This window comes from Aythya marila, assembly GCF_965140915.1.
Source record: "Aythya marila genome assembly, chromosome: 10".
In the NCBI taxonomy this organism is placed as follows: Eukaryota; Metazoa; Chordata; class Aves; order Anseriformes; family Anatidae; genus Aythya; species Aythya marila.
In genome coordinates, this window is record NC_139051.1 from 5,235,097 (window position 1) to 5,257,795 (window position 22,699).

The 22,699-nt window shown below is 46.4% G+C and overlaps 1 protein-coding gene across 6 annotated transcripts in view; it reads left to right on the plus strand.

Moving 5' to 3' along the window:
- The window catches only part of FRMD4B (FERM domain containing 4B), a 106,882-nt gene that overhangs the window by 69,895 nt on the left and 14,288 nt on the right, over window positions 1-22,699 (plus strand). For all 6 annotated transcript variants that reach the window (XM_082768596.1, XM_082768597.1, XM_082768593.1 and 3 more), the window contains 5 exons: window positions 10,722-10,805; window positions 11,947-12,012; window positions 12,989-13,046; window positions 13,987-14,073; window positions 22,255-22,331. In XM_082768596.1, coding sequence (XP_082624722.1) covers window positions 10,722-10,805; window positions 11,947-12,012; window positions 12,989-13,046; window positions 13,987-14,073; window positions 22,255-22,331 — 372 coding nt within the window. The remainder of the gene's footprint in view (window positions 1-10,721; window positions 10,806-11,946; window positions 12,013-12,988; window positions 13,047-13,986; window positions 14,074-22,254; window positions 22,332-22,699) is intronic.

The window sequence follows — 22,699 nt, forward strand, 5'->3', positions numbered from 1 at the left end:
ACTCCCACTGCTCTCCAGTAACCCCTTTCCCAACCCGCTGCTCAAATTCTCAGATAAGACCTTGCTGGAAGAGCGCAGTAATCTCCCGAGAGCCACCCCCCATCCTCCTGGGCTGAGTGGGTGAGCACATTCTTTGGAAATCTGTTCATTTTCAGCGAGCAAACCTGACGTGCGGGCACTTGGAGGAAGTAAAAACTTTAGGTTTCCTACACCACGGAGGTGACCTGGGGAGCCCTCGCAGCCCAGTAGCGCTGCCAGCACGGCCACACGAGGGTCCCTGCGGCTTGGCCCCTGCAGGTGCCATGCAGTGGTGGGTCCTCAGGGTGCTGGGCTGCCCTCCTGGCACCAGGACATGCAGTCTGTCATTCAGAGAGCAACACGAAACACTCAATTCCCACTTGGAAAAGACACCGGTTTGAAGACATCTTGATAAAGCCTTACAGGCTGTTAAGTACAGGCTTCGGAATTACACCCACGGCATGCCCGGTGCAGCTCTGCCCTTTTTGGATCGCTCTGGTTTCTCAAAGGTGGCCTAAAATTACCACAGGCCGCAGGAGGAATTATTAGCGAAGATGGCAACGTGCCGCAGTGGTGCAGCTCGCCGCACGCCCAGTTCCTGTTCCTGTTTACTGGGTTGGTGATCCCGGCCACCGTCAGTAGTCACCCATCTGGGTGATGCAGAGCGTGCCGTGGAGGTGCCCCATCTCTCCCGGGTGTGGGGCAGCGTCAGGGCTTAGGCAGGCACAGGTTTCCTTTGAGAGGTTTGTGTCTGGGATGCTGGCAGCAAGTTTGGGATGCTGCACGTCGATGGCCCTCTGCCTTCCTGCTGCATGGCTTGGTGCGCTTTGCTCAGGAGGAGGGACGTCATGCTCACTCGTGTTCGCTGCCCACACCTGATCTAGGACTCTGAGTTGTCTGTTTCTCTTTCTGAACTCATTCATCTTCTCCAGCTCCTGTATTAAGAACCCCAAACAAAATGCAAGTCATGAACGTTAGCGTAGTTTTGAAGCTGTGTTCCTTAGGTGCAGTCACCCGCTTGCGTGGTTACCAATGGAACAGAAAAAAGCTGCAACCCTGCTTTAAAAATTCTTGAATTTTTAAACTTTCTGCAAAAGTTTTAAAAAGAGAATTTGATTCAAGTTGCAGCTTCTGGCACAGTTGAATTTTATTTTTTTTTTAGAGGGGGGGACAAAGTGTATGTTCTGCTTATGTTAGGATTTATTTTTTTTAATTTTAAAGAGACACAGTCAGAATAATTACAAGACCAGGCTGGAAATTATTCACCGTGTAACTATGCAATACATGCAGTCTTGTCTCCTTGCAAAATAAATGATTTACTTGTACTTAGTTTACAGACTACGCATCTGCCCTCAGAAATGCTGTACAATAGTAGATAGCGTTGTGTTTCTTTGTAGCTGGAGAAAAGAGTTTGTAACTGCCGTGATGACTGATAGTACCAAAAATGCTGTGCTTCCAACGCTGGAGAGTTTATTAAAATCAGATTAGCTGCTTGGACTATATCAAGAAAGTAACTTTTGGAAAAAAATTATCTCTGACTGCTAATCTTGGATCCCATTTTCCACAATAACACTTGTAGGACCGCAAGGCAGCCCCGCTCCCTGCAAGCTGATGAAGTTGCTGGAGGAGGGCTTCCGTTCCCTTTAAATAGCTGACACATTCGGTTTTGATTCTGGCCTGTGGGCTGCAAAGATAACTCCTGACTGGTGTAACATAACACAGACAAAATAATGAATTCCTGATAGCTGACATGTGTGAGACACTGGGGTTTATCATTACGTGGGTGATAAAGGCAGTCTGCAGCAGGAAGAGGTTTGTGTGAAAGATAGAGGAACTGGCTCAGAAGCTCCAAACTTTACAAACTTTGTCAAAGAGCAAAATAAGCGCTAGGTCTAGTCGCAGAAAACTGGCATCAGGAATTTGCTCCTAATTAAGACGAGCACTCACTCTTAGATTTTGGGTAATGTTTGCTTGGGAGTATGATTGCTGGAGGGAGAATCTGTTGATGGAAAGGAACGTGGAAATGGTGATGTGGGCAGTGCTAGGAAATAGCTGCTTTGGAGAAGTCAGAGGGTGTCTGACAGCGAAGCACCTGCTAGCTGCCGCGCTTACCCAAGGACCAGCTTGGCATCAGGAGCAGGACACGCCTGAGAATTGTCGGAGCCAGTTTGTCCAGCCTGTTTTGGGAAATCTCGCCAGGTTCAAATGACCAAACCCCAGGTGTGGCCACAGCCAGGATTTGGGGCAAAGCAGAAGCACAGATTTGGAGCAGATTCCCCCCGTTGTCCCTATTTTCCCATCCTGGGGAGGTCTGGGAGGGATCCATGCAGTGTGGGGGGAGCCCCCCTTGCAAGCCCACCTCAAGGGACCATCGTGGTGGTGTTCTCAGCCTGAGCACATCCCGATGCCTCTGGCAGCCCCAAAGGATTTCCTTCCAAGCAGGGCACAGGCCGTACCGGTGGGTGACATAAACGAGCCGGTAGGATCCACGTTCTTGAAGCTGTCTGGTGCCTGTCATAGACACCAGCTCGGTTTAATTTTGGATTTTCCTTTTAATGCAATTGCATATTTTAGATGCCTGTGCAGCCGTGTTTACAGAGGCTCTCCCCAGCACAGCCCACTGCTCCCTGGAGGTCGTGTCTGCACAGCTGGGAAATCAGCGCTGAGCGCGCTGGTGCTGTGCTTGCCCCCACTTTGCTCTACGGTTCCTTGTTTGCCGAGTGAGTCACTGTGTTTTGCCTTTCAGCTGCAACTCTACTTTTTTTTTTAAATGCCTTGCTAGGCACTTGCTCATGAACCATTAACTCTGGCTCAGTCGAACCCGGCTCTGTGCGTTCCTGCCCTCGCTGCTGCAGTGAATAACTAATGTGGAACACGACGAGCACAGATTTATTAACTTCGACCCTGTTTGCCGAGGGAGGTGATTATGTATTTCACTTCATTTGGAACATGTAAAGAATGGAGGTGGTAAATAAACACTTTTAGGGAAAGGAAAGTCATGTTTAATACATATTTCATACAGTGGTGATTTCCCTACTTGACAAATGTCAGATACCCACTTTCACAGAGATCTCTCTCTGATTAATTGAATTTTATACCTTCTTGAAAGAAAAGCTGGTTGAACACTAGTAATTTTTCCATAGCCGCGTGCAAGTCTCTTGCTTTTCTTGAGTTCATGTTCAGAATCCTACCCCCAAGTGTATCAGGTGAAACGTGTAGTGAAGGAGCCAGGCAAGGAGCCACTGAGCTCCCTAACTCCATCTCCCAAAACACTCAGGCAGTAGTTCTGAGGTGGAAATGTTGTTCTTTCCTGTTTTGTTTTGTTTTGTTTTGTTTTTCTTCCCTTCAGTAAAAAGCTGAAATTCATTGTGTAGACCAGGTGCAATTACAAAAAGTCGTGTTTAAGACACCAATTTTTTGCTAGACTTAACACCAACATTTTGTTTTCTGCTAGTGCTACTTATAAGGTTTAGGGCAGACCAAAGACCAAAGCATGTGTCATCTCTGAAATGCTGTCATTTTAGCGTTGTGGGTTTTTTTAACAGAACAATTTTAAAATAAGAAATCGTAAGGGCTGCTGAGGAATTTATATAGCATGCAGCAGATGAGTTACCCTGAATTAGGTAGAAGCACTGAGTGAAGTGAGCAAAGAATTAAATGGAGAAAGAAAGAGGGTGCTTTGAGTAATTTAATATTTTGATCTCTGGGGATTTGCTGCTATAGCGTAACTCGAATAGTTACACATAATTATGGCAGTTGGGTAAGTAACACATTTCTGTATTTTGTATGCAAGATGTTAGTACAATTTCCAGAGGGGCAGCAAAAGCGGTCATGGTGTTTTGTCATATGTAAGGATCCTTCAGCAGTCTTTTCTTTCAGTTCTTTGTCTTTTCATTTAAGGCACTTTTAGCTCAAAAAGAAGCAGTGCTATGATGGGTACAACCCAGCCACCTAGGGAGGGCTTTTGTGCGTGCTCAGAGGTTCTCCAGTCCTGCACCACAGGCTGCAAGCAGCAGTCTGAGCTCTGGTCTGCCTCCAGACAAAAAAAAAAAAAAAAGGCAACGAAATCCTCATTTGTTTTTCCTCCCTCGTGGTGTTTGGGATCTAACCAGCAGTGTGTGTTTTGTGCCTACAGGAAATGGGATGACAGCTCTTCAGCATCAGCTCCTTGCTTTTGCAGACTTGCTGGGCCTTTATTGTTACTTGGATGCTTTATTTTTCTTGTGGTTGCGTGTATCTCTGTATCAGCACCCAGAGCTGTGATAACAAGCTTTGAGCTTTGCTGCTGCACTCAGACATGCTAAAAAACCACAACTAATGTGGCTAATCTGACTTTTGTGCGAACAGGAAGAAAGCGTGAGTGTTAGAAATAACAGCGGGTTGTTGCGAGGAGGGGCTTGGGATCCTTCAAGTGTTGTATCAGCTGTGAATGGCCATATTTTGCTCTACAGTGAGTCCCCAGGTGAAGCAGAGCCATTCTGCTTTGTCTGCACTGACCAAGAAGCCCTGCTAACATGCGCTGCAGCTTCATAAAGGAGGCTTTGTGGCACCAGGGCCGTGGGACCATTAGCCATCAGCAGCCGTGGGTGTTTTGTTCAAGCACCAAAGGATTTTGTCTTCAAAATATTAGTACTTCACGCCAAGAGCTGTGGAAGAAGTGAAGGTTTAGGACAGATATTCTGTGGCCACCCTGTTCCCTGCCTGCAGAAGGGAACATATGAATGGTACCTCATTGGCAGGGGGCTCCAGGAGCATCTCACAATCATTTGTCTGGTTCCCACATCCTCAGAGAGAGAGGTTCATTCATAGAGCTGCTGTAAAAGATGTTGTTTTTTTCTGTGGTGTTCTTGCTACATTTTCCAGAAGCCGATGCATGGAGTCACCAAACCGCTGTGAAATGAGCAGGTGCTGCTGCTTTTTCAGAAAGTCAGGGGAGGCTCGAGAAGCAGAGAAATTAGCCTAAAAGAGCAGGGCTGGAGCTGAAGGTCAGGCACTAAAACTGATTTTGCAGCACAGCATGGAAAGCCTTGGGCTAGCAGCATGGCCCCAGCATAGATACGCAACAAGCCTGAAACATTTGCTTGGCATTGAAAAGGCCATCTGCACTCTTTATCATGTTCCTTCTCATGTCCAGGCTTTGGAAAGCTCTTAAAAATGCTCCTTCAAATACCTTTCTGAGCAGGCGGTTCTTATCTGCTATTCAAGTGGAAAACTTTTGCCTGCCTGGCGAAGCTTCCCGCTGGCTGGGGGGAGGCTCTGGCTGCCCTGTGCAGATGGGAGCCCCATGTTCATGGCCTTTCCAGGTCCTGGTCTTCCTTCAATGGAAAAAATAACTTTCTTGAGTGTGCCATCGGACCATAAAACTGAAAGGCTGGGAAATGATGGGAAACGTCTGGCATTTGTCACAAAAGAGGATTTGTCAGAGAGTGCATTTCAAAATCCTGCTGCCAAGATCCTGCTGCTCTGACTTACTCAAAAGCTGCTAAATCAATTGTCTCTCCCCTTACTTTCCCTGCTCTGTCTTCCTTCCCTGCCTTTTTTCTCTTGCACTTTTAACCCTGCTCATTTTTCCCCCCTTGCTTTGCTGCTTCCTCCCCACACCTGTTTCGTGTAGTACCTTGGAGGGCAGACCAGCCTCCACGGGAGCGTGCGAGGCAGCCTGCTCGGCCCTTCTGTTTATTTTAAAACCAAACAAAAACCTGCAGGAAATGCACCTGTTGCCGAAGCAGTCCAGCTGCAACGTGACAGCCCGTGTTGCTGCCTGTCAGCTAAGGTCGAAGGGAAGGGGAACGACGTGGAGACCTCGGTGATGCCACCCTCAGTCTGCCCACTGTGGCACCAGGCTGGGTGCAGGCAGCAGCATGGGATGTTCTTGTGCGCTTAGCCTTTAATCATTTATATTACTAGCTCCGAACATCTTGAAGAGAATAAGAAGGAAAAATCTTAATGGAAAATTTCTGACGCATCTGCACAGTGCAGGGTAATGCTGTATTTTTCTTTAGCTGTGGAGCTGCACGTTTCTCCGTCTCGCATGCGATTCTCAGAAGTGGCTGCTGATTGTTGGTGTCAGTGAAACAGCTTTCTGGTTAACTTGTGCGGTTGGTCGGTATTTTCTAAAAACAAGGCCACTCTAAATTCCACTGGTGGTATGCCTGTAGTTCATTACAAGAACAAACCAAATGTAAAGCAGTCACATTCAGAAGGACCCAGGAGAAGCTTTCTAATGATCACACAGAAGTATAAGAGCCAGTATTTATATGAGGACAAGAGGCTTCGAGAACAGAGGAAAATCACTGTACAGTGAACTTGCCCCAGCAATAAATTCCTGCCTACTGGAGTGTTATCAACACGGTTCGGTAGAGGCACACACCTGCCGTCACTTCAGTCAGTTAAAAGTTGTCTGAAGTCCTATTCTTATCGATGTATTAATATTTACAAAGAAGATGCGGGTTAACTTTTTATGATATAGTCCAACATATTGCCTTTGCTGCTGTGGGTGTGTCTATTGCTCTTCACATTTTATGTTAATCTCATTAACCACGTCTTATTACATCTATGTCTGTTGCCTTGAATTACTGCATTAGCAGCAGGCATAAGCTGTTTGTGACAGTGGGCGCAGGGAAAAGCCCGGGCAGCCATTAACAAATGGTCTTAATTAGCACAGTTCTTTAAATCTTTGCCTGGCAGGGAGTGTTGTATCATGCTATTACAAGCTGTGAGGATACACTTTCCGGGAGCATAAATATGTCTCTTTTAATTTTAGTAATGTGCTTTCAGCAGAACATGCCATGGTAGTCTGACTTGGTTCCCCCCTCAGGAACCAAGTTTTCTGGTGGGGTTTTAGACACCTAACGTTTCCCTGGCAGGTCAGGAGGCTGTAGGAAGCACATAGGATCTGTACTGGGTTCCTGCTAAAGATAGTAGTTTGGATGTGGGAACTTCTATTCATAGTACGGTGTGTGGTTAAATATTGCAACTGGTTATTTTAGAGACATTATTTAGGCCCTTCGGTCCCTGTAGAGCTGGCACTGAGCAGAAAATGAAGCACACAATACCCCAAATGAAAGCTAAGGCTCGGTGTGAGGAGGGTCTGGTGTAGATTTGCATGTACATTGCCTACAGCAGTTCAAGTTCTGCTCAGTACCTGCTGGGGAGGAAACTCCCCTTTAGAGGGCGGAATGGAAAGGAAAGGGTCTATCAGCTTGTTTTCTTTCATTCTTCTCCATAGTGGAAAAATACTTGAGAGGAGTGTTCTCTTAGATTCCCCTCCTGGGAAATAAACAAACCTTTTTGCCAAAAATGTTCAGTCCCGTTGACTCTGGGCGGTTTAAAGTTTACGTGTGGGCCTTCTGCCAAGAAGCACCAGTCAAGAAGCCCCCTCTGTAGTTGGGGTCAGACAAAAAGCGAGCGGGGCCCTCTCGGTCCCGTTGGCCTGGGCCTGCTGCGGCTCTGAGGAGAGCGGCCCTGAGCCACGGCCGCGCCGAGCACCACACTTGTCCTCTCGCCTGGGCGGCTGTTTGGGTGGCAGGGCAGCTGGAGCCAGGGCTGTCTGCCCTCTGATTTCTGCATTGCCTTGTGGTTGTTGTGAAACTAAACAGGAACAGGTAATAATTCAAGCCGTCGCTCCTGCTATCTGCAGTCGTCACCTCTGGGGAATGGCTGGGGCTCAGAGGGCTTGGGAAAGTGATCCCGAGGGTCAAGGGGAGACGTGCTTGGTCTCCTCTCTGCAGATGAAGTGATAATGAACTCTGGTGAAGGAGGGAAGAGGTCCACTCGAGGCTTTTATTATCCACGAAGCTGTGAATCATCCCAAATGCTAATCCTTGGGTGCGCAGTCAGCAGATCTGCGCTGCCGAGTGCCAGCCTGCTCTGAAGGCGTTCAGCGTGCGAGGCGCTGTGCCCTGTTCTCCAGGTCTTTCACATTTTTCTAGGATTGTTTCATGCTTAATTTCAGGATTATGCAGGAAAAAAAATAAAATTCTCATGTGGCTTCTCAGAGACGTTCAGGCCTTATAAGTCCATTTTGATAGGGTGCAGAGCTGCAGATCAACGAGACGTGACTGCGTTTGAACCAGCTACGAGGTCAGGTCCCTTCAGCAAGGCAAGTCCCGAGAGGCAACTTGGCCTCCTAAAAGGAGCGTACTTGCTGCTATTACGAGACGTTGGGTAGATTTGCAGGTTGGCAGGAGAACAGAGAAGCTCCAGCTCCGCTAAAAGTCGTCACAGCTCCCTGGGCTCTGCCTGTGAACGAACTGCCCCAGGGCCTGTGGTTCTGGGTCGGCGCTGGAGGGGTGGGTCCTGCCTCACAGCACGGAAGTGATGGCAGCCCTTTAGTCACCGATGTCCCAATGATGTCCCAACGTGTGGGACATAATGTGGCATTTCCGTGCGTGGTAGAACACGGCTGCTGAGGTTGGTGGCGTTTCTGTGGAGAGACGGTGCCTTGGAGGCTGCTGATGCCGTAACGATTGGTGAAGGAGAGCTTGGGACATCCCGACCGAGCTGCTGTGGTGGCAGCTCAGGCATCACCCGTGTCCCTGCCCTGCAGTGGGGTAGGAGAGAGGGGGCTGCACCCCTGGGGCTCAGCTCTCATCTCCCAGCATCAGCCTCGTCACTGCCTCAGCCCTCACTTGGGCGTTTTGTTGTTCACCGGCAACGAGGCTTCTACATAGGGGGGTCAGGGACCTGCTATTAAACCTCTGATTATGAATCTTTTGTGTTGAGAACCTATATATTTAGAGGAACAACCCTTTTGTGTGGTAAAAATGAACTATTTTGTTATTGCTTCCTTCTGAAACCCTCTCCTACTTCACTGTATTTCCCTGCCAGCCCTGTCTGTTAATGCGGCCATTACAGTTATGAGTCAGGCTTAAAATAGTAGGAAATCTTTATTTTAATAATAAATTATCCTGAGTTTATGATTTGAGTTGGAAGGGAGCTCAGGAGGTTGTCTAGCCCAGCCTGTTGCTCTGAGAAGGGTCAGCTATGTGTTAAGACCAGGTTGCTCAGGGCTTTGTTTTCTTTTTTTGGTTGTTTTTCATTTTGTTTTGCTTTGTTTAGCTTTAGGATGGTCTTTTTGGTTTGGTTTATTTTCACTCTGGTTTCTGAGACCTCAGGAGGGTGAGATCTGTCTGCATTTTCACGTGGCCCTACAAAGCCCTGGTAACCTGTCTCTGTGCTGCAAACTGGGATGTTTTGCAGCCTTTTGATACCATCAACAAGCTTATAAGGGGTGAATAAAACCTCTTTTTGCTTTTGTGAGTGCTGGTCCTATGAGCACCGAGAGGAGAGATCCTGATTTTCTACCCAGATGTCCCCATTTGTGGCAGCTGGGAGCTGGCCAGCTTGCAAAGAAAAGTGCATATTCTTGGCAGAAGAGCTCCGGCTGCAGAGCTCAGAAACAACAGCTCCTGCGTGCTAATTGACCACCCCCCTTCTTGGCAACTTCATCAAAGGCGCTGAAGAATAAATAGGCTGTTGATTGAACTGTTTCCTGGTCCCCAGAGGTGGTCCCTCTTAGTCAGGGTTGAGGCGCATTGTCAGGGCTGGGGGAAGAAGCTTGGAGAGCAATTAGCCTGCGCTCGCTGGAGGCACAAAAACTTTTAATTTACTGCGCCTTCCATGTGACATCTGCTGTGAGACTGAAGGTGTGAGTGGTTCAGTGCAACCTCCATTGCCTCCTCCACCTGCGGTGGATCATGTGTGGTGTCAGAGCAGGTTTCTGTGCTGATATCTGGTATACGGGTGCACATAAGTCACTTTGAGGGAAGAGGGGCAATACAGCTCAGATGGGATCTGTAATAGTGGACGCTGAGGAAAACAGAGCTTGGGAGCAGGGAAACACCTTCAAGGAAAGCCTGGCTGCAGAAGTCGAGGCAGATGCCGATGAACATGACTGCTGCATTCTTTTCACAGAACAGTCGTGTTCGTGCTTGCTCGCGCTGCTGTGAAGGCATGCAGAAATCCTGCAGAAATGAGGCGTGCAACTTTCAGCTGATTAATTAATAGAGCATATAAGGAGAAAATATTCACCATTTTACTGATGCCTACAAATAGGTTTTAAAATATTCTGCTGTTTGCTGTTGGTTTTGTGACAAATTGCATTCACATATTTCAACAGCCTGTATTTTGTTCGGGGCTGGGCCTAGAGTCCAAAATATTTGAACTTTCTGCAGAATGTGAACTCCAGGAAAAATCCTTCCAGTAAAAATATTTCAAAGTATATGAACTGAAATCCTTTGTTTTGAATCGGATCTGTGTCAAACTCTGAGATTTGACAAATGCCATGCTGCTTCATGGAATTTATTGTCTACTGCAAAGGATTTTAGCTAAAGATAGAGCAAAAATAGCACTGCAAGCCTTGCCTTTGGGCAAAAGCTTTCCTTCTGCAGCTGTTGAGAGCTCAGTCTGTACTTTGCAAACTGAGTGTGTGCAAAATAAATATTGATACCACACTCCCGCCACAGTGGCCTGACTAACTCGATAATCACGTGTCTGTATAATGAGTTACAACATGAGTCTGCACGACACCATGTACATTACTGTCACATGAGAGGGCCTCTAGAGTTACGTTGCTATGACGGCCTGATATGGGGCAATCCACCTTGTTCTTGGGTAGCAAATACAACCCTTTCCTTCCGCTGAAACCGGCAATTTGCATGAATGATTCACCAGCACTGACTCTGTGCCATTTTTGCTTTTAGTGATGAAAACACTAGGAAAGATTTGAAGACTCTGCCTGTCTTCCCTACCAAGACGCTGCAGGAGCATCCATCGCTTGCTTACTGGTGAGCTGTTCAATTCATTTAAAATTGAAATCTTTGTTATGGGTAGTAATGACAAGATCACTTTTAAACAGTTTTGTAAAATGTTTTAAAAGTTTTCAGCCTGTGTTTTAAAAGACTCGGCTAATTGCTTGTGTTCAAGCATTTCCAATTTTAGAAGGTTATAAATTACACAAGATCCGATGCAAATCCCTGACTGAAAGTTCACTCAAATTAAATTGCTGGATCAAAGTAAGTGGGCACCATGCATTAGAAAGAGATGGAATCTGAATCCTGGCCAAGTCTGTGTTTACAAAGAGCACCTTTTCAACTACTAAACAGCAGAGCCTCTGTGGTAGGCTGACCTTGGCTGGTGCCAGGTGCCCACCCAGCTGCTCTCTCACTTCTCAACAGGACGGGGAAGAGATGAGATGGAAAAGCTGGAAACAGAAAGGCAGGTCCAGTTCTGTGGCTTGAATCTACCATAAAGGAATACAACATTTGGGATGAATGAACAATTTTGTTTCCTTGTAATTCATGCCCTTTATTCAAGTTTGACTCCCTCACTTATTTCATTTTTAGGTTTATGATTTTTTCTTTCAGAAATATTGTTGGTTTCTCTTTGCATTCAAGTGTCTGACACTTAAATGCACGTTTTATTTCTCACTCCACTAAAAGAAAATGTTACAGTATGTAACAGGAAAAATGTAAAAATGTCACTGCTGACAAATCTATAGTTCTTTGTCTATGAAATGTCAGGTGAAAAGAATACACTAGAATGAAAACGTTTGTTTTAACAACTTCTGCCATACATATGGAGCACTAACCATCCTTTGAAGTTTGGTTTCTTTAGAATGTGAAAATGAATTTATACAATTAGTACTATTATTCTGCAGCAGCATCTGCAGTTGAGCAGGCTGATCTGAAATGATTTGGTAATTAGTCTGGAACGCAGCATGCAGTGGTGAGGATTAGAAGGCAGCTCCACACTGCTTAATGAAAGGTGGGAAAGAAATCAGCAAGAAACAAAATGAAAACTAGTGAGAAGCGTACGGAGGGGCGCTTCTCTGCATGCTGAGCAGGCACCCAAATTTCAACAAATGCTATCACATGTGGGAAAAAAAGTCACTGAGCCTCTAAATTGTTTTTTCTGCTTGTTTTGCAGTGAGGATAGAGTAATTGAACATTATACACAAATTAAAGGTCTGACCAGAGGACAAGCCATTGTTCAGTGAGTATGACACTTAACTTGTGAAGATGATCTTTTTACGAACTTTTTTCTGTTTTGTTGAGAAGTGGCAATGCAGGCTCTTTTGGTTATTATTGCTTTCCAACTTTGCCTTTTGTATCTGTCAGAATTATTTTTACTGAGTAATATTTTTAAAGTATTTCAAGCTTTAGATGTCACAGATTTCCACTTAAGGTTGTATCTTGTCCTTCAAATACCTCAAATGTAAGAGAAACAATATGGGCCTTATTTATTCAAAAAAACCTTCTCCATACCCTGCTTGCTATCACTTAGTCTAAGGATGTTACCTTAAGTTCTGTAAGGAAAACAAATGCATGTGTGTTCAAATGCTCAGAATTTAGTTTTCAAAAAACAAGGTCTTGCAGGATGAGTACAGCCTAGGGAACCAAGAAGATTGAGATGATTGCTGTAGTTGCATATTGTACACAACTTGCTCTTTTTGTCCCATAGCTTAGGGCCTGCAACTTTGTCCCAATAATTCCGGGGTTTCTTCCAACAGGAACAGAGAAAAAACTATCTCTTCAGTGGTTGTCTGAATTGCGTCATGAAACAATTGTACAACTCCATAAACAATCTCGTTTGAAAGCTATCTATTTTAACAAAAGCACCATCATGAAATAATTATAGGCATATCTTTCCTGCCAATGTTTCCCAAAAGACTTGCACATTCAGTTCAGAACTGGAAGTTTTGCTTTCAGTTCTCTGAACTTCTGATAGGAGATCGAATGTTTTGTAGTATGAGAAATCTTCCATTTACTTTATCTGGGCCAAAATACCCCATCTTTCCCCGAGCCCGGGCGCTATTTTTTTCCAAAAACATGGGCACTAAATCATTAAGGTCTTCAAAATATGCAAATGATAAATGACATGTCCTGAATGTATGTGTGAAAAAAAATATGTTAATAGATATGATTTCCTCCAGAGAAAATCATCTGATACACTATAAATCTGTCTACAGGTACATGAGAGTGGTAGAAGCTTTGCCAACATATGGAGTTCATTACTATGGAGTAAAGGTTAGTAAATGTCTATAGATAATGTGATTGCTTGGCTTATTACATGTGATTGCATTCCTAAAGGAGTATTTTGATGATTCAGTACCCGTCTGTCAAAATTAAACCCCACATTTTTCAACCTCTGTACCTTTTCCCTCTTCAGTTCTCTTTTTAAAATGTTTTCAGAGAGAAGCAAAGCATTACGTGCAATAGAAAACAAAAAGGAACCTCTATGAAAACCTTCAGTCATGCTATCAGGACCTAAATTCATACCAGCTTAATTAAACTGGGTATCACTTCTAGATTTGAGACAATTAATATTTTTGAGACATTTCTAATCAAGACTAGAAAAAATACAATGTAGAAAAGCGCTTCTAAATAGCAACGAGTAGTGGGTGCACATGTAGAGTGGGAAGATGCTGTATAGAAGAACAGTATTTTTGGAGAGTGATGGAAATATACTATTTATTTCCATTTGTAGAGCAGAGACTGGACAAATGTGTTTTTTGCAGAAGAGCTCAGCAGAGGTGATGTCTCCTTACTTTCAGTCGTGGCCTTGACAGTGGTACCTGGGAAGCCGATGGTTTGCACTGTTCTCCTCTTGCAGCTCTGTCATGCCTGAGTTTAGTGGATGCAGTCATTGGCCACATTTTTTTTCTCTCCTTTACCTTTTCCTCCTCACAGCCACCTCTTGCAAGGAGTGACACCCCTTTGTTTCAACAGTGCTGTTGCTTTTTTGTCCACTTTGCACAACCACCATGTAGTTTCTTGCCTCTGCCTGAGAAGGCAATGGAAGAAATTTTCAACATTCACTTTAGCAATCCACTTCACATCAGTTTGTTTGCATAAAATGTCCTTGTTCCCTACCTACTTGTATTCGTCACAGAATGAAGTAGGCTGTGATCTTGGAATTGCTTAATTTTTAAGTAGCTCACAGTTCATGCAGACTTCCCTTTTTTAGGATAAACAAGGAATCCCTTGGTGGCTCGGAATAAGTTATAAAGGGATAGGCCAGTACGACTTACAAGACAAAGTCAAGCCCAGAAAAGTAAGTTTTTTATATCATTGCATTTGTTGGGTTGGTGGGGAGGTGTTGCATGCCACTATGTACCTTTTTAAGCTTTTGCTTATAAAACAACTGAGCAAAAGACAAAGGGCTGGAGGCAGAAGAATCCTGTTAGCATCCAGGCAGTAAAAATTCTCCCCCCCTTGGTTAAATACTGGAAAGTAACTGACTACAGCCAGCAGCTCCCTTTGGCAGCTTTGTGGTATTGAGTTTGGTGGTCTCAGGACAGTCTCTGCAGGAATTTTGGCAGTCTCCAAGGATAACTACAGAAGCATGAAGGAATTGGGCTTCTGCAAACCCCAAACTAAAGGCCTTGTACTTGAACAGTGTTTCGTTTGGCTTTCAAAGGTGTAATTTGTGTGAAAAATAATGAGAAGATCCACTGATGTCCACGAAATACAAGCAGAACTGCGTGAAACTGCAGGCCTTTGTAGGCGATTGTATGTTTTCATGATGCAATGACTTATAAGGGGGGATTGAGAGTAAACGCCAAATACTGGAAGTCGTTCTGCTCTTTTTCCACCCCCTTTCTCCCCAGTGTGTCTCCTGCAGAGTAAACTCTGCCAACAACTTCAGCTGTTGTTGAAACAAGGCAGAGGGTCCCATATTCCACTGCTGGCTCCCTCGCAGCCATCCATCAGTCAGCCCTAACAGGCTCTTCTGCTGGCAGCCCTGGAAATCCATTGTGCTGCTCAAGCACACGATATGTTGGGAACTCATCCAGTCCTGTAGATGTGTAAGGCTCACTGAGACAGGACTGAGCCCTGGAAGTCTTTGAAGGGGTCGGCAGTGGGGAAAACACAGCGGTGCACGTGCAGGAGCTGTGCAGTTGGGTTGGATATGTGTGGGGTTTTTTTTTGGTCATGTCTTTGCTGGAACATTGAGGCTGTAAGGAGATGCAGACACGGAGCTTGCTGTTCTCTGTTCCCTGGAATGATCTGGGCAGGAGTTCACATGAAGCGTGTGCTTCCTGCCAGGGAATTTTACATTTGCAAAATGATAATGTTTAGTGTATTTGTGCCAGAAAACATGGCTTAACAAAACTTCCTTGTGAAGAGCAATGCCCTTTCAAGTTCCCAACGTGATCTTCTCTTTCTCCAGAGCAGGCTATGACTTGGTTTCTTTTGTGCTGTACTTACATACCTGTGTGTCCAAGGTTGAACTCTCAAGTCCTTCCTTCACTTTGTTCAGTAAAGCTCTTTAGGTCTCTCTTACCATGCATGTTCTGAAATGAGAGTGACACAATAGAAACCCTAGAAAATGTTAATACAGCCATCAATCGTCAAAGAAGAACATAAAGCATCTCCTCTTGCTCTTGAGCACTTGCCTATATTTAGACAACATCTACAAGGTTTTCCCAATCAGATCAAACGCAGACCATTCTCCAGCCAGGATGTCCTGCTGTGACCAGCAACTCTCTCCAAGAAAATACATCCTGCCTGGCTAGGAGCATTGCTTGGCCAAGCACTTTTCTGCTTGTGGGATTTCAGTTTACAACATCAACCAGGCAGATTAAGAAAATTTTTTAAGGTCAGCAGGACCCAGATAACAAGTCACACCCTGCTACAGTTGCTTGCGAGGCGTTGCCTTTGAATGCAGCAGGAGTCGTGTTTAGGAAAAATAAAATTAAAAAACGAAACAAAACAGAAAAAAACAGCACCCAAAGGTCACCTCTGCAGTGGAAGTGTTACAATGGAAATGGTAAAAGTTGTCTGCTGCACTCTAATTATAATTATACAACATAGAACAGAGATCAAAAGGGAAGGTGGGAGAGAAGAACTTAAATGCAGAGGGAAGGTTTAATGCTAGTAAGCTGATTCAAAAAGCAAGGATGGATACGGTTTTAGTATTATACAGCAGTGGTATTGCAATGGACTTGCAGATTTGTGTTTGGTGCTAACAGGAAGGGACAAAAATCGCTGAAGTTAAACTGCTGAAGACACTGCCGTTTGTTCCAGTACAGCTACATGTATATAGCCTCGCTGCGAGTGCTGTGGCAGGCAGAAGTTTGCTTTCAACGAGCGTTGTTGTTTGTTCACATTGATGAATGCATCAAAATATATTTTCAGAGAGAGAAGAGTCTGTATAGCTTGTCAAAATCTGCAAGGAGTCAGCAAGAACCATCCTTTCCAAAACAGCAAGAGCGGAATAGGCATGTAAATTTTGTCTGCCTGTCTGAGCAGAAGTGCTAGTTTTGCTGGATTTAGCAGAATTTTCTTGCTTTCCTCTTCAAGATGGAGCCAAACTCACAACTGCCGTGTGCTGGTGTTATCCTGCTGTTTATGTTGTGGATCAAAAGTGCTGTTGTGTTTATCCCCAGCCATCTGGGAGAGAGCATCCCACTTGTACTCCACTTCTCCAACTAGGGATGTTTAAATATACATGTCTAATTAACTCAATAACGGGGAAAGGCTGAGTCAAATCTAATGGAGACTGGAATGGCCTTTCCCAGTTTTAAAGGTAAGTGATCTCTGGCTGTGTAAATCTCTGTGGTACCTGCTGAAATGGGAAAGCTTCCAAGATTCAGGTAGGAACTTGGAGTTGGTGCCTGCGCTCCACCTGAATTCCCACCTGGCAGCTTTATTCTGCTCCTTGTGCCTTTTGTGCAACAGTCGTGGCTGCTGCCAGCCGTAGCTGCGTTTGCTTAACGTGTTGATCACGGGCTTCTGTTCAGAGATAAATTCACATTCAGAAGAAAACCTATATGCATATTTTAATTAGCTGCATCTATTAATGCAGTGTCAATTCCCAACGGTAATCTTCAAAAAGTGAAACCTCGTGGCTTTGTCCAAGTAGGTCTTCAGGCAAAGAGACCTAAATATGAGCCTCGGAGCGCAGTGGTTATCCCAAGATTTTGTTGTTGGATCAACACTGTGGCGTGAAGTCCAGGGTTGAATGCTCTTCACAGGAAGCAACTTGCAAGACAGCACCAGATGAAGCAATCCCAGATACTCATCTGCCTTGCCAAAGCTTGTGCATGCCGTGTCAGTCACCCGTGAGCAGCGCAGCCCATTCGCCCGTGCATTGTTGTAGGTCGGGGCTGGACCAGGAGAACCTGCTGTGTCTGCCTGCCTCTGTCACGCTGGCTGCGGAGGTTTGATTCCAGCCATTGATATTTTGCTGGTGAACCTGAGAGTGTTTGGAGAAAGGAGTTTTGTCGATGTTAAGCTGCTTCTGGAACTTTGTAATTTTTTGAAGTGTTTTCCAGCAAAGTGGACCCAAATTTTACAGCTTGCCCTGGACTGCGAGTGATGGGAGCCGAGGGAAATGCCTTCCTGTACCAGACTGAAGACTGAGAGCTGTTCTTGTGTCATTTAGGAAAATTGTCTTTTTCTTCCTAGATAAAAGCTGTGGCTCCACACTGGCTGGAGGTTACGCTCTGGCTCAGTTGGTTGTAATCCCAAAGTCTCACAGGGCATAAAAAGCTTGGGTTTACAGCCCGTGTTCAGCTCAGACCTGGGATTAACTCTGCAGTCCTGCTCTGCAGACATACCCTGCCTTCAGCTGCAGTTAACACGGAGATGTCTCCTGCTTGGAGAAATGCTTCCTGCTTGCTGGGGAGCGGTGTCTGGGTGGCATGCCAAGATCCCATCCCAAGTCTCTTCTGAATTGATTAGGAAACGTATAAAATGGGTCCCAGGGCGCAGAACTTCAGATGCTGTCTCAAAACAGGGTACTTCTCCCTTTCATCTCCACCCATATTCCTCTCCCTGGTGAGAGAAACAATGCCCTGCCTCGTTTCTGGAGCGTGCACTGTGGAGTGGGTCGAGTTTATTCAGCGTTCAGCCAAAGCGTGGTGATACTCTGAGGAATGGGAATTTGAGAAGGCTGCCTGCTTGCTTTTGGACCTTTTCTCCCACTTCATTGTGTTTCTGTGGGCGACTCCCTGGTGATAAATGAACTCCAATGTCTGAAGAGGAAAAGTAATCTCACTATGGTATTGTTTCAAATCTGCAAGGATTTCAATTCTAATGCTGGTCATCTTGAATACATTATGTTCTCAGGAGTGTTTTTGTTAGAGCATACTGGTTTTGAAACGGGTAATATTTATGATATTTTTCTTTTAATTCCACATATACGTTCTAAATGCTGATGCTGAAAGTTTTCCCTTGCAGAACATTTGCTTAATGTAAATTCTCTGTCCTGCTTGGCTGAATTGCTCGGAACACAATAGGGTTTGTGCAGGCTTCTCAGCAGGCGGATCTAATCATGCAAAGACTTCTTTTACTATGTTTATTTCTCACCGAGGAGAAGCCATTGATTTAGACATAAGATACTAAGCTCGCATAATTATTTAAAATAAACACAGAGCTGTTACAAGTCCGCTCTGAAACTCGGTTCCTTCCAGATGTGCAGAAAGTTGCTCGAGCTCGTGGCCTGCAACGCGCACGTCCTGTGACAGCCGCATTGTTCGTTGCTGAGACATCGCTGATCCTTGTTAAAGCCCATGCCAGTGAGAACCTGGCAAGGACCGATCGCAGTGCATTAGAGAAAAAAATGTGATTGAAGAGGCTTTTAGACTGCTGGCTTAATATGTAAGAGATGAGGGATGCCTCCGGGTGAGCTCTGCCAATTTATGCTGGCACAGGTGAGAGCTGTCTGCCTCCTTCTGTCAGAAGTTGCTGCAGGTGGGGCAGCTTGGCTCTCCTGCCATCCCCTCAAATGCCTCCCTTTGCAGCCAGGCAGAGCAATTTAAAACAACAACAACAAAAAAAAAGATTTCAGTTGAAGGCAGCGTGCCAGCCAACAAACTGCTGCTGAGGGGCTGAAACGCAGCCCTTCTTCCAGCCCTGCCGGCAGGGTGGTAATTTCCTTCATCGGGGTGGGGTGCATTCCTGCGGGCAGAAATCTTTTATGTTTCCTTGGTCTGAATCGCCAGATTTGTCTGGAGATTGCTGTTCCCAGTAAGCTACTGGGATGGCAGTGGCTGCACCTCCCTACGGGCACGGCACGTACCACAAAGCGCTTCCCGAGGGAAGGAGTGCTGCAGCACGGCGCACACATCCCTGCTGCCTTCCGCAAAGATCCCTTGGGTGGAAAACCAAAAATTGAGGTAATTGAGCTCTTGGTGAGAATTTGCCATCGCTCTTGGCCCAGGAAATGTGCCGGGGCTGGAGCTGCCGCTGAGCAGTGCTCGGCTGCTTGGCCCCTCTCTGGATTTCCATCCCTTTGAAAAAAAAAATAGATATTTTTAAAGTAAGTTTTGAGCTAAATGTATCGGGTTGATCCGTGCGTTAAGCAAATCGCCTCTTGCCTGTTTTTTGAGGCAGGGGCTATGCCAGCTCCCTGCCCGTGGTCCTGCTGGGGCCGTCCTCCCCAGCTCCTGCTGCCGGGCCCAGCCAGACCTGCCTTTTATTCAAAGCTGGATGCGAGATCGGCCAGGCTGACAACCAGCTGCATCCACTATTAAGGTGTCTCACTACTTAGGCAGGCACTGTCTGCTCCGTGTCTTCTTAGACTACAATTAGAAGCTCTTCTTGCATGGGAAAGAGGGCTAGGAGGGCGATCCTTTTGTTCTGCGTGCTGCAGGATCACAGGAGGCGTGCAGGAGGTGAAGCTCCCGTGCTTCCAAAAGCTGCGGCTGGGGTCAGAGCCCTGCCCAATGCCGAGAGGTGAGGTTGGTGAGGTGCTATCAGGTCGTGTTGCACTTTCTCCAAAAAGACCCAAGAAGCAAATCCTAAATAGGCCAAATCTCACTTATAGGGTCCGACAGGCAGCCCCCACCGTGCTCAGTGGGTTTTCCATGAGTGTGTAAGGGTTTGGCAATGTCAGAGGATGGGGAGGGGGGTAAGGAAAACCTTCATTAGATCAGGTAGACGTAATCATTGGGCTACAGGGAAAATGCACAGCAAAAACATTTCAATCCTTCCAAACTGTTCTTCCAGCCCTGAAGAAGCAGTTCCAAACCCACCCCCCTTTCTTTTTTCTTTTAATATGTGGGCAGTTTGGGGGCCAGGGGGCAAGCAGTGCATGGCTCTGCTCCCTCCCCAGCCACCTCCAGGACACGTAAAGGCTTTTTTATGTCATTTCATTTATTCTTTACATCTTATTTATTACTATTTCATTGTTATCATTGTTTATTTTAAAATTATTTTGTATTTTATTTTTTATTTTTATTTTTTGTTTTGTTTATTTTTTACTTTAATTTTATTATTTTATTGTTTATTTTTTATGTTAAATCTATTATTTTTATTTTATTTTATTGATTTTTTATTATTTTTAATTTTTATTTCCATGTTAATTCCATTATTTTTATTTTATTTTAATTTTTGATTTTTTTACTATTTTTATTTTTTATTTTCACGTTAATTCTATTATTTTTATTCTATTTATTTTTATTTTAATTTTATTATTTTAATTTTTTCCTTTTTTTTCCCCTATTTTTCTCATTTTTCCTTTTTTTTTTTTTTTTTTTTTTTTTTTTTTTTAATTCTCCCCGTTTCCTTTTACGTCGTTCTTTTTTCCCCCTTCCTTCTCCCCCTTTTTCTTTTTTTTTTTTCTTTTTCCCTTTTTAACCCTGCCGCCGGACGCGCACCCCCCACCCCTGCTGGGGGCGGAGCAGCGCCGAGGCCGGGGCTGAGCCCCGGGGCCCGGCGGTGGCGGTGCCGGGGCGGAGGCTGCGAGCGGCGGAGCCCGGCCCCGCTGCGCCCCGCCCGGTGCCGCCCCGGTGCCTGCGGGTTCCTGGGGGTTCCTGGGCAGCCGCCGGCTGCCGCCCAGCGGGCCGGGACCCGCGGGCCGGGGACAGGTAGGGACAGGTAGGGGCACCCCGCTGGGTGCTGCGGGGACCCTTCTGCTTTGGGGAAGGGGGCGGCAGGGGGGGAGCATTGCGGGCAGGGCGCTGCTGGCGCTGGGCGCTTCTCCTCGGTGCGGGAATGTGGTTAGGAGGCAGGAGAAAGCTTCGGTGATCTTCCAGCAAGTGATTTATTGGGATTGAAATGGCATTTGGCCCCGCCGCGGTTTTTCGTGCGGCGGAATCTAGCAATGAGTGGTGGTGCTAGGAAGGGAAGTTTTAATGAAGCAGAGGAAAGGGCTCGGACGGAGAGCTGCCGCAGAGGTGTGAGCAAGGCTGTGCTCCTTACAGCCCTGCCAGGGCAGCTCTCAAACGAGGGAGCGTGGTGGCATGAGAGGAGCTGTACGGAGCGTGAGACCCATCCGTAGCTGCCGTGTGTTGGTTCCCAGCCATGCCAGGGTGTCACGGTGAGGAGCATCGCGTGTGCCGGGGCTCTGGGGCTGCTGGTGCCAGGTCCTGGCAAGAGCTGCTTGGCAGAGCGACCCTGGAGCTCCTGGGGGATGGAGGGGTCTCTGCTGTTCCCTGTCGCCTTCAGTAACACCTCGGGGACACGTGTGTGGGTGTCCATGTGCCCCCACGTGTAGTGCTGGGCAGGGCGTGCTGCTGCAGGACCCCGCACCGAGGGGCAGGGGAGCAGCAGCTCTGTGGGGCTGGGCTCAGGAGGTGCAGAACCTGCGGGGTGAGCCCCACGGGGCACTGGTTCTGGCACAAAAAGCAGGCGGGTTCGTGCGAAACCCCGAGCCCATGGGTGCAGCTGCTGAGCCCTGGTGCAGAGGGTTTCCTTCAGCGTGCTCTCCCGGCTGGCACTTTGCAGGAAATCGGCAGTTTCCTTACAGCAGTGTGTGCTGTGGGGCCAGTCCTCCCCTAGCTGCTGCTTCTCTGTGCGTGTTTTACCCTGTTCTGAAATGTCTCGCCGAATCCCACGCCCAGTGTCTTCAGAAAGGAAAGGTCTTGGTTGTCCCCCAGCTGCTGCCGTTCCCTGGGGGTGTTCTCACTGAGGAGAGAGACTCCTGGTATCCCTGTAGTTGCTGCGTTTGGAGTTCTTTTGCATTTAATCAGAGAGAAAAGGACTTTGGCCACCCTCCCAAGGTCCCTGCAGACATGCAGCAGTGACATTAATTGTGCTGTGGATAAAAGCAGATATTTTCACAGCCCAAACCCAGAAGTTGTAGAGCATTGTTTGTAAAAGCGTGCATTTAGGGACATCCCCTACATTTATATCAATACACTACGTTATAAATGTTATTGCTGATTCTGTGCCATAGCTGAAGATACACAGGATTTGTAACTCACTGGAATTGGCTAATGTAGGGGCAGACAGTTGGTGATTTTTGGAGTGACCGTGCTCTGCTGTTCTCTCCCCATTCTTGTAGCTATTCCAATGGAAGCAGCTGGAAAACCTCTATTTCCGTGAGAAGAAGTTTGCTGTGGAAGTGCACGATCCCCGCAGGTGAGGCTGGAGAGGGGATAGCCGTGGGATGAATCTTCTCCCAGGACTGGCTGTTAGTCATTTGTCCTAGTGCCTGGGGATGGGAGGTGTCTGTGCACTGGTGGCAGTGCAGAACTGCGGGCACCTCCTGCCCTTCCCTGCGGTGGCACTGATGCCAGGGGTGAGGGAGGGAGCTCACCCTCAGCTGCTTTTCTGTGCCTTCCCTTCCAGGAAGGAAGAGCCTTTGCCCAGGGTGAATTTCTTGTTGCTGATCCATAAATTTCAACCAGGAGGGGCTTTGGCTTTGTAAAATGGAGGGCAAGGTAGGAGGGAGGAAAGGCAGCAGCAGCGGGTGCTGGGGAGAAGGGAGTCCAGGTTTTTAGATCTCT